At 48.6% G+C, this 13,987-nt stretch overlaps 1 protein-coding gene across 7 annotated transcripts in view; it reads left to right on the forward strand.

The window, feature by feature from the left end:
* The window catches only part of ERI3 (ERI1 exoribonuclease family member 3), a 125,310-nt gene that overhangs the window by 35,384 nt on the left and 75,939 nt on the right, over window positions 1-13,987 (forward strand). For all 7 annotated transcript variants that reach the window (XM_032303764.1, XM_032303763.1, XM_032303762.1 and 4 more), the window contains 2 exons: window positions 3,785-3,844; window positions 8,089-8,180. In XM_032303764.1, the coding sequence (XP_032159655.1) occupies window positions 3,785-3,844; window positions 8,089-8,180 (152 nt within the window). The remainder of the gene's footprint in view (window positions 1-3,784; window positions 3,845-8,088; window positions 8,181-13,987) is intronic.

Genomic DNA, 13,987 nt, shown 5'->3' on the forward strand with positions numbered 1-13,987 from the left:
TCCAGTAGGATTCCGTCTTGTGCACAAGAAGTTCTTAAGAACCCTGACCTGTGTGTGTATGTGTGTGCACACACATCATGACACATAAGTACACATATGAGCACATGCTCGTGCAGGGAGAGACAGGCTCAGTGTTGGGCATCCAGGAAAAGGGATGCTTCCTTGAGTGGGTCTGTGACCCACATACAGACACTTTTACTGCTCTCTGTAATGGGCATGTTAATAGCCTTCTTCACATCCTTTCTTCGTTCCAGTTCATAGTCTGACTTGTTTCTAACAGAGACAGGATGGGATAAGTTTCATTCCTTCCCAAGCCCTTTCTCTCCCACATCTAGAATCTGCTCCAACCTGTCAGATCTCTGCTTCTAGCAGCTGGGCTGCTGCCACAGTCCCTGACCATGTGTAGCCTTTTTTGTTGTTGTTGTCATTGTCTTGGAAAAAAAAAAAAAAAAAAACTAGAAAAAATACCAATTTTGCTAAATGCCAGTAAAGGGCTTTGTCTTGCACCTGTACTTATAAAGGGTGAGATTTATTGGTCTCTTTGTCTGAGGAGAAAGAGTGGGTCTGATTATCAGATTGTACACCAGAGACAAGTGCTTATGTAATCAACAAACTGTCTTGGTGTCAGAATACGATTATGTTGGAGATAAACTGTGAAAGGAGAAAGCGCTGGATGCTGACATGCTATTGGCATTGAGTGTCCTGGGCTGCTTCCTGTAGTGGCTAGTGTTTGTGATGAAGCCAGCTCGTTCCCGGACAAAGCCCTTGTGAGGGTAGGGGATCTCAGTAACCAGTCATGTTATCAGTCAGGGTCAAAAGCCCCTCGCCTTGTGGTTTCCGAGTCTGGAGAAGCGGGAGTTAATCTGTAATCCCTCGGTGAAAGGAGCCATAGAGCACACATTAATTCTTCCTCTCACCTCTCCAGCTTTAAGTGGTTAAGGTCTTTGAGCTCTGTTTAGCCTGTGAGCCCTGGTTCTCAGCTTAATAATACTTGGCTTTGCTCTAGTACCTTTCATTGTGAGGATGTAAAAGCTTTTTACAAATATATATTAACCCAAGTGGGATTGGGTTCAAACTGCAGCATGAAGGACTTAAGTTATGCCTAAGGTAGAACTTTCCAGTATTTATTAAATTTATTAAACTAGCTTTCATGGCTTCTGTTGTAAGTCTTAGAGATGTCTTAGGTTGTATCAGATACAGGGACTAATTTCTTAATTTCACACTCTTCTTCAACTAGTGCCTTGGTCGAGCCAGTAAGATGTAGTCTGTCCTTGGAAGGATTCATACAGGGGAGTGAGGGCTTCCCCTGGAAGGGTGCCTCTAGCTGAACCAATAGTGCAAGCCCATGTGTCTCTGGAGGTTGAATTCAAGCCCTTTAGGAGGTCAGCTGTAAGCTGTGTCTGGCTGAACCGTGAGTGGTCTAGGAAGCATGGAGAGAGAGAGGGAGATGGGCTCACTGGGCCTCTCCCAGGCTGATGATTCCAGGCTTTCTGACCGCTGGACAGGAGTGTGAGAAAGCCCCAGGACCCTGGAGCCCTACTGCCTACCACCAGGGTGGAAAAGACGGGCCTAGTCTGTAGTGAGAGGTCGTGCAGAGCAGTGCCCTGGTTTTCCTTTATAGTTCAGTGACTTTCTCTCCCCATATTAGTGATTTTCTGGGGACCAAGAACAGGTGCTTGTGGAGTACATAGATGCTGACCCAAGACCCATCGCCAAGGAGGGAGGTCTCTTGACAGGGGTGCCATTGGTTTTTTCTGTGAGTGAACCTTTCTGGAAACCCTTCAGTGCTCAGCTCATCTCAGTGACCCTGAGTATAAGGAGTCAAGAGAAAGACCTAACCTTGCCCCAGAAGACTCAGATGAGACATGGGAATGTCTCACACAGACCTCCCAGGGCTTTCTAAGAAGCACAAGTGGCTAAAGGTTTTCCAGGATAGTCCTTACTTAGCTCCAAGCTTGGGGGTATGGATTGGTCCTAGAAGAATGAAGCAGGAGAGAAGCAGGGCCAGGAAGAGCAGTGGTGGGTGCTCGTTAGTCACCTGGGTATTGCACCTAGAGTCAGCAACAAGCCCACTCTGGACTCTGGCCTCTGTGTGCCTGAGACAAAACACAGGGCCGCTGCCTGCTCAGGGTGTGCTCTGGAAGGTGTGCAGGCTCTGGGTGCTGGCAGGGCTGGGCCTAGAAGGGGCTGCCAAGAAGAATGCAGATTCCATGAGGGCAGGGATTTCAGTTTTTCCTCACGGCTGGATCCCTAGTTCCTGGGATGGGGCCCAGTACATTGTAGGCTGTCCATGAGTAGTTGTTGACTAAATGAAAAGAGGAGTGTTAGCCCTCGAAGATTAAAGCTGCTGACCCAGAGGTCTTCCTCACCCCTCACCCCCCAAGCCCCACCCCTAGCCCTCAGTGGACCAACTTGCCTTCTCTTTGGCTCAGGCCCTCCCTCTGCTGGGCAGTTCTTCGGTCTTCCAAGCAAGGAAAGGGTGTGGAGGGGCCAGCCGGGCGGGCCTGCTGTGGGTTAAAGCCTTGCGAAACAACAGTGTAGTTAATCTTTCTAATTTATTTTCCTTTTAGACCATGGGAAGTCTGTAGGCAGCAGCTGTTACCCAATTAAAATACAGATTAATATAAAAACAGTTTCTGGAATATAAAATAGAGTGGCTGTGTCCTTACACTTCCTTAAAATACCACCTAATAATGACTTGATGAACTACAGAAACCCACCTAGAGGAACTCAGCGTTCTTAAAATGAAAATTTCTTCCCTAAAAGGTGTGTATTACCATTCCATGTAAGTCGCTATGAGAAAATAACCTTCCTTCTTAGAGCCAGCGGTTCCTGTGAGTTGGGTATTTGATATTCATTAAATGTAATTATAGTTTAATTGGAGTTTAATCCCCCCCCCAACACTTTAAAAAAAGGAAGAAGAAGAAGTTCCCCAGCAAGCCTGAGATGCAGCTCTCTGTAGAAGTAGCCCCGGGCACATTGGGCATGGTGATTTCCAGCAAGGTCCAGGTCTGTGGATAGGGGCCTCCTGCCTCAGATCCCTGAGGCAGTCTGTCCTCTTCTGTGTTACAAGGATATTTTCACCTTAAAACAAAACAAAGGAAAGCAACAAGCCTGTTTGAACCTAGGTCTGATGTGGGTGGAGCATAGACCTGTGAGTTAGAAATTCTCTAGACCAGGTTCCTTTATTAGGCCTTTGCATCTGTGTTTCCCTGTCAGTTAAAGATGTCTATTTCTTGCTTGCCTAGTTGGTATCGAGGACCCAGGTGTTCAGGGTAAAGGGTAGATGCCTGTGGGGTTCCCCTGGCTCTTCTCTGATGTTAGAGGGGAAAATGCTGGACATTGAGACCCAGAGAAGGGGTGGACTTGAACCCAGGTGTGGCTGTCCTGTGTGAACATTCCTCAAGGTCTACAAGAACTTCTGTGAAGCTTGGAGATAAATGTATTTTAGATTATAATTTGTAGGGATTTATTGGAGTTTATTGAATACAAGACACATAAAATCTTTTTCCTTTTTTTTTTTTCTTTTCAAAGTGAAAGTTGAAATAGGTATGAAACATACCCTGTGGTCAGCATGTGGATGTGTTTCCCCCTCTTGGGGCAGGATGTTGTGGAGAAAGTTCACCTTATGTCCTGGAACTGTATTCCCAAGGCCTCTGGCAGGTTCTGAGCCAAAAGCAGTGCAGGCCAGTCTTTTATGGCAGGAGAAAGGAGAGGATCCCGTCCGGCTTTGAGACCCTGTGTCCTGCTGTTCCACCTATTGGCTATTTCTCTTTCCTTTCAGCTCACCGGGATTATTCAAGCCATGGTGGATGGTCAGCCGAGTCTGCAGCAAGTGCTGGAGGTAGGTTGAGTGACCTTTAATTCCTGACCTCTGACCCTTTCCCGCTGCCTTTCTCTCCCTCCCCTCCTGAGAATGTAGCTGTGTAATTTGACTATGATTATGGCTTGATTAGAATAACATTTGCTGTCACATCAGTGACATGCTGTTGAGAGTATTGAACCATTGATCTGTCATCTCCAGCTGTTCCCGTCAGGGTTACTGGCAAGATGTTCGAGTGCTGCCCTGAGTTCCACGCGGGGTCCCCGCCCCCTCCTGGCCCCTGGCCCTGGGCTGGGCAGCACGGGCAGCCAGCGCTGGGCGCATCGGGGAGGAGGGGAGCCGAGCCGTGGCACCACAGGGCTAGCCCTGGAGACTGAAGGTGTTTTTGTTTAGCTTTAGTGTTGGCTTCTTGTGGCATGTGAGCACTTCATTAACTCACCCAGAACTCCCTGTCGACGGCTTTTGTTTGCTGTCAGCTCCTCCAGGAGGTGCGGCTGGGCCCGCCTGCCCCACTGCAGCTTGCCGCTGGATGCACTGTGCCTGTCAGGGGTGCAGAGGCTGCACTGGGTAATGGTTCCTAATCAGAATAATTACAACAATTGCCTATGTGAGGGAAATCAAATTAAAGGCTTTAGAACCCTTGGCAGAGACAACACTTCTAGGATGTTCTCCTCAGGGAGCTGGAAAAGGTTAAGATGCTGCTGCTTATGCTCCAGCCTGAGGGAATAAGCAAGGGCTGTGCTTGGCCTCAGCTTTTCTCCCACCCCTTCTGGCCTGGGGGAGGTAGAAGGTCCCTTTCCCCCCTCCCTCCTCTCTAGGGGGAGGGGAGAAGAGAAAAAGCCCATGGATCTTATTAGGTTCTTTATTTATCTTTAAGACCAGTAAACCGAAAGCTCAGCCCCTATCGAAGAACAGGAGGAAGCAGAGTTGGGGGTGGGTAGCAGGGCACGTCTACATTGGAAGTAGTCAGCCTAGAGGAAGTTGGGGGGTAGCCTGGGGAGGGAAGAAGATCTAGAGGCCCTGTCCCATGGGAGAGAGAGATACAGACTGAATTTCCTGGGACTCCTCAGGATGGAGGAGGCCCGGTGGCCGGTATGCTCCCTGTCCCTGGGAGTGTACAAGCCTGGGTTCTCTGATCAGTCAAGCTCTGGGTTGGGTCAGTGTTAGGGTACCTGCAGTAGGTTGGGAGAAGAGAAGATGAACTGTGAGGTGTCTCACAGCCCCACTGACCCTCTTTTTTTGAGGGGAGATTCGCTCCTATGATTGAGGGGGCACCTCAGCATCGATGCTCCCTGTAAGACCAGACTCAAGGAGAAAGAGGGGACCAACCCATCCTTTCCTGTGTCCCAGCCAGGGCCTAGCCCCTGAGGGAGGCCACACGGCTATTTCCTGGAATGTCTCCGGCCAGGATCCTAGAAGGAAGACGCCTGCTGTAGTCCAGCATTGAACCAGAGCTATTGAGGTTATGGGATTTTTTTTCCCCTCAGTGGTGCTGGTTGAGGGAGCTATGGTCTTCAGGAGGCTTCCTCCTGCTAATCTCAGGCCAGCCTGGAGCAGAATGCTAGGGGGGATTCTGAGTTTTATCCATGAGGCTACTTTCTGCTACTTCAGCATACTTTGTGGGGTGAAAAGGGAAGACACCTGGCATCAGCCTGAAAAGGGAGTCTCTGGCCAGGAGACCAGAATGGGCTCTGCTTTGTCTCATTAGGCCTGAGTTGGTCAAATAGCTAAAAAGCTGACTTCTTGTCCTAACCAAGGCCCTGAGCTAGTGGTCAGCTAGATGTTTGTCTGACTAGTTTGGTTCAGGTAGGACTCATGCTAGACCTTCAATAGCTGGGAGGGTGACCACAGCTGATTGGGGATTGTCTTGGTAATTCCTCTAACTCTTCGTCCATTTAAGCAGAGAAGGGAAGGAAAAAGACAGGCTTTATTCCAAGTATAGTATCACGTCCCTGGACAGCTCACCCTAAAAGGTTCTCACTAAACATCTGTTGCACCAGTGAATGGGCTGGGTCCTAAGCTTCCAAGGAATAACCCCATGGAATAGTAAGTGCTTCTCATGGGGAAGGTCCTGCTGGGCACTGGCTCCTGACCATCCTGTCTTGCTATCTTTTCCAAGACCACTGTGGATGAGTTGGGGCATTGGGAGCCCCACCAGCAGATAGGGCACTTACCTTGGGGATATAAGGCCAGTGAACTAGAGCAAGGTTGGATGACACAGGCAGCCCTAGGATTGCCTTACTTCCTTTCTTACATAAAGTCTTGGGAAAGGATACATGAGTGTGAATGTGTACATGTCCTCTGTGCAAGTGGGCCATGGAGGCTGGGGAAACAAGCCATTCAGCAGTGGAAGTTCCAGAATTTAGCTTGCTGGGGAGACTCTTTGGCTGAGGGGAATTCTTTGGTGTGCAGACTGTGAGAAGGGTCTGCACAGTCTGGCTCAAGGAGCAGCTCTGACCCCCTGAGAGGTAGGACCACTCTAGCCAGAGAATGACCTAGGACCTTTGGCCCTACTCAAAGACTGCTTTGGCGTGGACCAGGCATCCCAGTATCTCTGAGGTGTCCCAGGGAGCCAGGCTACACCTGCTAAGAGTTAGCTTCCTTCATGATTTCAGTGGGCTCTCCATTACCCACTGGAGTCTTCACAGTCTGGCCCATGTATCCCCCAGTGTCATATCCTGTCCTTCCTTTCTACACACTGGACTTCGGTCACACTATTCCCTACTCATGTTTTAGTGAATCAGCAGGAATCTGTTGAGAGGACCCTGCTGGGTTAAGGATTTACACAGTGAATAAGATGAATGAAAGTCCCTGCTTCACGGTGCTTCTAGTCTGTTGGGGGAAGCAGATACCGAGCACACAACTGCTTCTCAGATACAAAATGATGGCGCCTGTGCTTTCCTTTACTCTGCTCCACCCCGTCATGCAAACCCAGCCACCAGGTCCCCTAGCTGGGAGTGGCGTCTTTGTGAAGCCTTCCTTTCTGACTCCTTTCTCTGTCAAAGGTAGAGCTGGTCACCTCCTCCTCTTGGTCCTACAGCATTCTGGTCGCTTCTCCGTAGCTGCATCTATTTTATTGTATTCAGATGATTTGCCTTTCTCGCCTTCTCAGCCTACTGTCTGTTTTGTGGTAGGCACTTAATACATTATTACATTTAATTCTCAAAACAACCCCGTAAGGTTAGTCATGCTGCCTCGTTTTATAGATGAAGGAAGCTGAAGTTCACAGAGGTTAAATGACTTTTAAATGACTTCCCATCAGTGACACAGCCAGGATATGGAAGAGCCAAGGTTAGCACCCAGATGTGTCTGACTTTCAATCCTGCATTTGTAGCGACTTTGCAGTGTAGCCTTTAAAAACGAATCCTTCTGTGTGAGTGGCACGGTGGTCATCTGCTGTACTCCCACCCCATGCCTGGATCTTCTGAAAAATAGGCAATGCTTCAGGAGCGCTTTATGATAATTATCTCAGTATATACTGATTTTAGTATCTGTACTTCCCATGTGAGTGCAAATGCTGAAACTGATTAAAGGGATGAAGGGAAAGAAATACTTAAAGTGTGTTTAGGAGCAGTTTTTAATCCCTGTCTAGGCATTGAGCTCAGCTTTGAAAAGATTCTCCTGAATCTGAATTTGAATCCTCAACCAGGAGAGGAGACACGTAAAGTCCGGGGCCAGTTTATGAGCTTTCAAGAGACCGAAGCGGGCAGTGCCACCACAGGGATCAAGGTGGAGTTCCAGGCCAGCAAGGGAGCTTTTTCTGCTAGACTCACAGTGAATATTAACTTCATCCTCATTTGGGAAATTCATAAATTTGGCTAATAAACCTTTGGCGGGAGGGTGAAATGAACAGGTGAATGAATGAACCTGTGGATTGGAGTCCCTGCCTGGGGCCTCCTTCCTGCCTGTCCTCATGGCCCAGGGCATCCTGTGCCTGTGCTAGGCTTTGCTTTTGAGGACCGACTTACCGGGATATGACCTTACCCCGTCTGGGGTTAGGTTGCCAGGCATCGGGGCAGTGGAGGGACTCCCTTCCTCCACTCATTCAGGTTTGTGGATCTTCCCTGCAGGGATCACCCTCCCGCTGCCCCCACAGCCCTGAGCCAAGGCTGAGAGCCCAGAGCAGAGCCATGGCCAGATAAGATTACATTTTTCTTCTGCTCTGATTACAAGCAGCTTATCTGCGTTTCTTTGGTGTGGCTCTTCACAGACTTGGGAAGAAAAAAAATGGAAAATCTCATCTGTTCTTGTTGTGTACTTTTCAGAGGGTCGATGAGTGGATGGCGAAAGAAGGCCTCTTAGATCCAAACGTCAAGTCAATTTTTGTCACCTGTGGAGACTGGGACTTGAAAGTCATGTGAGTATGAGAAGGACTGCTTTACTGGCAGGGCTTGGAAACTATGGGACCAGGTCATGCCTTTCACAGGCCAACACGTCCAAGTCTACAGGGCAGCTGGCTCAGCAAGTCCCTGGATCTTTGGGGCTGCCACAGTGCGAAGAGGGCTGGGAACCCCGCTGGAGCTGGGAGTAGACCAATCAAGGACCCTACTGGGACTGCAGTTGTCTGGACCTTCCTGCCTTTGCCAGGTCCCACTGCTCACGACAGCCCTTCTAGTTGCGGGGCTGCATGTTACTGCAGGAGGAATTAAAAGAAGATCCTTTTTTTCCCCCTACCAAATGTCTAGTATTTACTACCCTTAATGCTTTAGAAATAGTCATTTGTTTAATAAACCTTGGTACTTTTATTCCTGTTTTATAGGTAAGGGAATTAAGGCACAGAGAGGTTAGGTAACTTGCCCAAGAACACACAGAGCCAGGATTCAAACCCAAGAAATCTGGTTCCAGGGTCCTATCTCTTAACCATTCTGCTGTGCCACCCTTTTATCTGGGGTACAAGGCCCTGATGATTCAACTGCAGGCCCATTGGTGGGATGAGAGAGGGCTGCTTCTAGGGAGCTACCCAGTTCCCCAGCCTCCTTGTCCCTCCTTTGTCCGCACTGCTTTTTCTCGTCTGTCTCTGGGTCTTGCCCTGGTCATGGAAGGCAGAACTAGTTCCGTTGCTGGGTTGACACTTTTGCCTCTTGTCTGTCCTCATGGATACCTGGCTTCAGACAGCCCCAAGGGAGCTAAAGCAGGGTGGAGGTGGTGGGGGCACTGTTTGCTGAGGATTGATAGAATCGATACCTCTGTGTTCTTTGTGACCAAAGGCAGCTGCAGGCATTCTGGGAGTGTGTGTGTGTGTGTGTGTGTGTGTGCACACTTGCGCGCATACTTGGGGTGTTGGTGGGGGGTGAGGAATAGTGGCTCTGGAGTGACATTTCCTACCAAATGAGGCATGATCTTCTCACCAAGGTCCTTTTTTATGCCTTTTGGATGCTGGGTATTGAGGTGAAGTTACACACTCAGGTGGATATCAAGCCTGCTGCTGGACACTGACTTGAGACAAGAGGAGAAGCAAATCCAAAGCACATAAACACCCACGCACCTCATGTCCACATCCCTCAGGTCGTGTACACACACTGACTGGATACCTCTAGGTGTATGCACAGGACTCCCAGAGCTCCAGATGATCTGTTCCCAGATGACACTCATGGGGCAGAGAAATTACAGAGGCTGGATCTGAAAGCAGATATGAATCAGGGGGAAGGTTCTTTGGGGAAGGTGAGGAGGAAGAAGGCTGTTGCTCTTATTTATGGCATCTGGGCCACTCTGAGTGCCTGAAGCAGAGAAGGGATTTAGGTGGAGCTCTGCAGCCTAACAGAAGCTGTTTGGGGTGGGCATGGTTCAGGCCATACCCAGCATCTGGGGCTCATGTAACCCAGTCCAGAGGCGCAGTTTCTCCAGATAGCCTCCCAGGACTCCCACTCTTCCAGGTGGATTTTTCTCTTTGGTGTATTCATATCCCAGACACCCATATTCCAGAATCTTCTGCATTAACTGGGAATGGCATGTACGTGTGTGTGTATGAAAACGTCCCTGTGCATCCCTGTGGGGACTGTTTGGCCAGGTCTCCTCAGTTGGTTTCTCCATGAGACAAAGAGGGAATTTCAGAGGGTGTTCTCTTTGGGTCTGGCCATTCTGACCTGTAGCACCAGAGCAGATTTATTTTAGAGGAGAGAGAGACAGCATGAGCTGGCGTTGGGGGATGGGGGGGCGGGGCGGACAGCAGACTACACACTGAACACAGAGCCTGAGATGGGGCTCCATCCCAGGACCCTGAGATCATGACCTGAGCCAAAACCAAGAGTCATTTGCTTAATCAATTGTACCACCAGCCACACTGAAACCAGATTTAATGAGCATGTACCATACTTCATTCGGTCCTCCTAATTATATTTCCCTTTTATAGAGGGAAAAAACAAAACAGAATTCGAAACCGAGGCCTAACTGGTAGACTCGTAGCTAGACAAATTGAATTCTAAGACCATGTTGCTTCTAAAAGAGAGGGCTTGGGCAGACTTTGGTAGCTGGTTTGGGTTAGTATTGAAAAGACCAGTGAAGCTCTGAAAAAGAATATGCAAGAAGGAAGCAGATGTCAGGTGGTAGGGGCTGGAGGAGGAGAGCTTTGTGGCTGCCTTTTAGAAGCAGGACTCCGCATAACTGCTGGGAAGGCTCTTAATTAAATGTGTAACAAAATAAAAACAGCCAGAGAGGAAACCTAAGTAGTGTTTCGTGACAGTGCACAGCTTATCGGTGTTCCTGGAACCTCTCGTCAGATGGCTCTCGTCAGAGCCATCACCTTTTTATGCGCCCAGTAAAGGCTGCTGAGGAACCTGACAAGGGTGGTGGTAAATTGACACCCGCAACTTGTTAGTATGGGGCTCACTTCTTATTCTGACATCCATTTTCAGATTTAACTAAGTCTAAGGAATTCAGCAAATATTTTCATTTCCCACTCTAGTTTCCCGGAGCCATGGCTTTTTCTCATTGCTGCTCTTCCCCTCTCTCCCAACACTCACCCCCAGCCAGCTTCCCATCACTTTCATTGGAAAAGGCCTGATTAGTGAGGCACTGAGAAATGGGAACTGAAGTGGCAGCAGAAATCCCACTGGAGAAAAGAAATCTGCTCCGGTCCCGACAGAATCATTTTGTGTCCATCTTTTGTCAAAGCCAGATGAGTTGATACTCTGTGGGCTTTTGATGCTATAGTCACAGATCCTGCCGAGGTGGGTTTTAATTTAGTGGGCACGGATTTAATTTTCCTTCTCAACTTGTGTAAGTAATGACACTTGTTATGGCTTTGGCCCTTGGTCGGCTTCCTCCCCTACCTGACCCACCTTTCCTTTGCCTTACCTCATGGTTCTTGAAGCTCTTCATGGCGTTTAGTATTCTTTTTCCAATTTTCTCTCTTCTCTGCCTACCCAGGCAGGGGAATGTCTCTGTAAAGGGGTTGCATTTTTGACATGGCAGCAGAGATCCTGCTGGGGAAAAGCAGTCTGCCTTATCTGCCAGCTGAACTCCAAGCTTTGACATCCAACTACCTATTCTGTATCTCCACCTGAATGCTTAAAGTTCAGGTGTCCTCCTTCTCCCAACACTTAGTCCTCCAACTTGCTCTCAAGTTGTGACTGGAACCAGTCTGGTTGTTCTGTCAGAAACCCGAGACTCATCCTTGATGCCTATTCTCTAGCCACAACCAATTAACTGCCAAATCTTGTTGATTCTTCCTGCCAGAGGTTTCTCAAAGCCTTTGTCTTCTTTCCATCCCTGCTACGGCTGTTGTAGTTCAGGTCACCAGGTGCTACCTTTTTTTTTTTTGGATTTATTTATTTATGTGAGAGAGTGAGAGTGCAAGCAGGGGGAGGGGCAGAGGGAGAAGAAGAGAATCTCAAACAGACTCAGTGAAGCATGGAGCCTGACACAGGGCTCAATTCCACAGCCCTGAGATCACAACCTGAGCCAAAACTAAGAGTCAGACTCTCAACCGGCTGAGCCACCCAGGTGCCCCTCAGGTCAGCATATTCTTCTTGGATTACAAAAGTCTTCTAAGTCGTCTCTCTGACTCTAGTTTTACCTCCTTGCCATTCTGACTATAGCAAATTATGTCACATGCCCGCAAAACACTCTCAAGGCTTCCGCTTGCCCTCAAGGCAAAGTCATCTTGCTTAATGGGTCCCTTGCATACTTCTCGAACCTCATCTTTTAATACTTTTTGTGCACCCCCAACCCCAGCCAGGTGCTCTAGCTGGCCAGTTCCTCATGACCCTTCAGAACATCAATTTCTAGGTGCCTTCCTGTGTGTTTCTGGAGCACATGTACTTATCTATACGTGAAATTGTATTGTGTCTGCCTCTCCTTGTCTGTCTGTCTCACTAGACTGTGGGCACCGTTATAATCTTGAACAATGTTTGGTATGTAGTAGTTGTTCAATAAATGCATGTTGAATAAATGACAGCTCAGGAATGGAGTAAGCCTGTGGAATCTGTACTCAGGAAGAATGACAGAGATCAGTGGAAGGTAGATTCAGGGAGAATGGAACAGAAGAGGAAATCTTGGGCCTTCCTGCACCAGGCTGAGTATGAAGGGTTGGAGAACTATGCTGCTAATGCCAGGAAGCTCCTGGATTTTCTCACTGCCAGCACAGGGTGTTGGGTCTTCCTTCCATGGTGGGTACTGGGTGAGATGGCCCACAAGCCTGGGCCATGGAAGAATTTGGTCCTAGGAGCTGGCTGAAGGGCTCTCTGAGAGTTTGTGCCTTCTAAGACTGAGGGCTGGGATTGCTCTGGAGACATTTACATTAGTTAATAAAGATAGCCAGCATGTATCAGGCATGTATTATATACCAGGAGTCCTGCCGTTCTATTTACACATTATCTCACTTAATTCTACCACAGTCCTATGAAATAAATTCACTTTATAATTTTTTTTGTAAAATAAGTGATGAGGAAACTGGAGTCCAGAGAGGTAAGTAATTTGTCAAGGGCACACAACCAGTTTGTGGTGGGGATTTGAACTTAGACATTCTGACTCAAACTGTATTTAACCACTGTGCCATCTGCCCTTCATGGTACGGTGGGGATTCCCTTCCCTCTCTCCTTTGTTTGCACTGAGTGGCAGGTGTTCTCTGACACCCTGGGCTTCTGGTACCTGGTATTGGTGGAGGTCTGGACTGTTAGGTTTATTTTGATATGGGGGCATGGTTGGCCAGGGGTTGTGAGGGATGGTTTGGGGTGTCCAAGAGCTTCCTCCATGAGCTACAAATGAATGAGTCCTCTAATGTGTTCTAAGGAAAACACTGCTAGTGTCATTTTGGATACTTCTTTCCTATAGTATGTTTGGAAGCATGTAGGGGATCTCATCATGTCAACAAGCTCATGAAAGCCTTGCCCCTTGCCCATGGGTGTGCCAGTTGGTCCCAGCTCTGAGTTGCATCACCTCTGATTAGCAGCCTGCTGGGGGAAGGGCCTTGAGTAAGAACTCCCTGGCAGTCCTGACTTGTCTCATTTCCCGATACTTTTATCTGTCACTGCAAGTGCTTGGGCTCCCCTCCTGAACTAATTAAGTTTGCATGTGTTTAGACACATTGCCAAATAGGGCTTAGCAAAGCGGAACTGAGCTACATCTCTTTCCGAGTAGGGAAGGAAGGGTAAATGAATGCTCTTCCACAAGGGCCAGGGAGAAGCGTGGATGACATGGAGTGGGTGTGTGTACAGATGATAGGCGTACTGCCTTGGCCTTCCTAGGGATGTGGCAGGCTTGCAGAGCAGCCTTCTGATTGGCTGGCAGGGGCAGGTGAGGGTCCACTCTCCAGCTCTCTTAGTGAATTGGGCATTTCTGTGAGGGGTAAGGATGCTTAGAGGACAGGCTCTGATGTATGATTTTTATCCCAAGTACAAGCAAGATTGGATGTCAAATTCAGTGGGATTTACAGGGCGGGTTTGTAGGGCTGTGTGCTGTTTGCTGCCAACCTGAACCTACCTAGCCCCCAGGCCTAGAACCACCTGTGTAAATAGCAGCGCGCAGGGTAGACTTCTGAGTCTCTGAGTACGCTGGACATGTGGATACCCTTTTGCCCTGAAGACCCCACGTCCTCGTGCTCAGTCTTGTGATCCCTGTGAGACGGCCTCAGAGGGAGGTGGAGACGAGCAGTTTTGTACAGAATCTCCCCACCTTGGATGCTTGGTGAGGTGATAGCTGACAGCATGTTTTAGTGTCAGACCAATG

This window comes from Mustela erminea, chromosome 10 (assembly GCF_009829155.1).
Source record: "Mustela erminea isolate mMusErm1 chromosome 10, mMusErm1.Pri, whole genome shotgun sequence".
In the NCBI taxonomy this organism is placed as follows: Eukaryota; Metazoa; Chordata; class Mammalia; order Carnivora; family Mustelidae; genus Mustela; species Mustela erminea.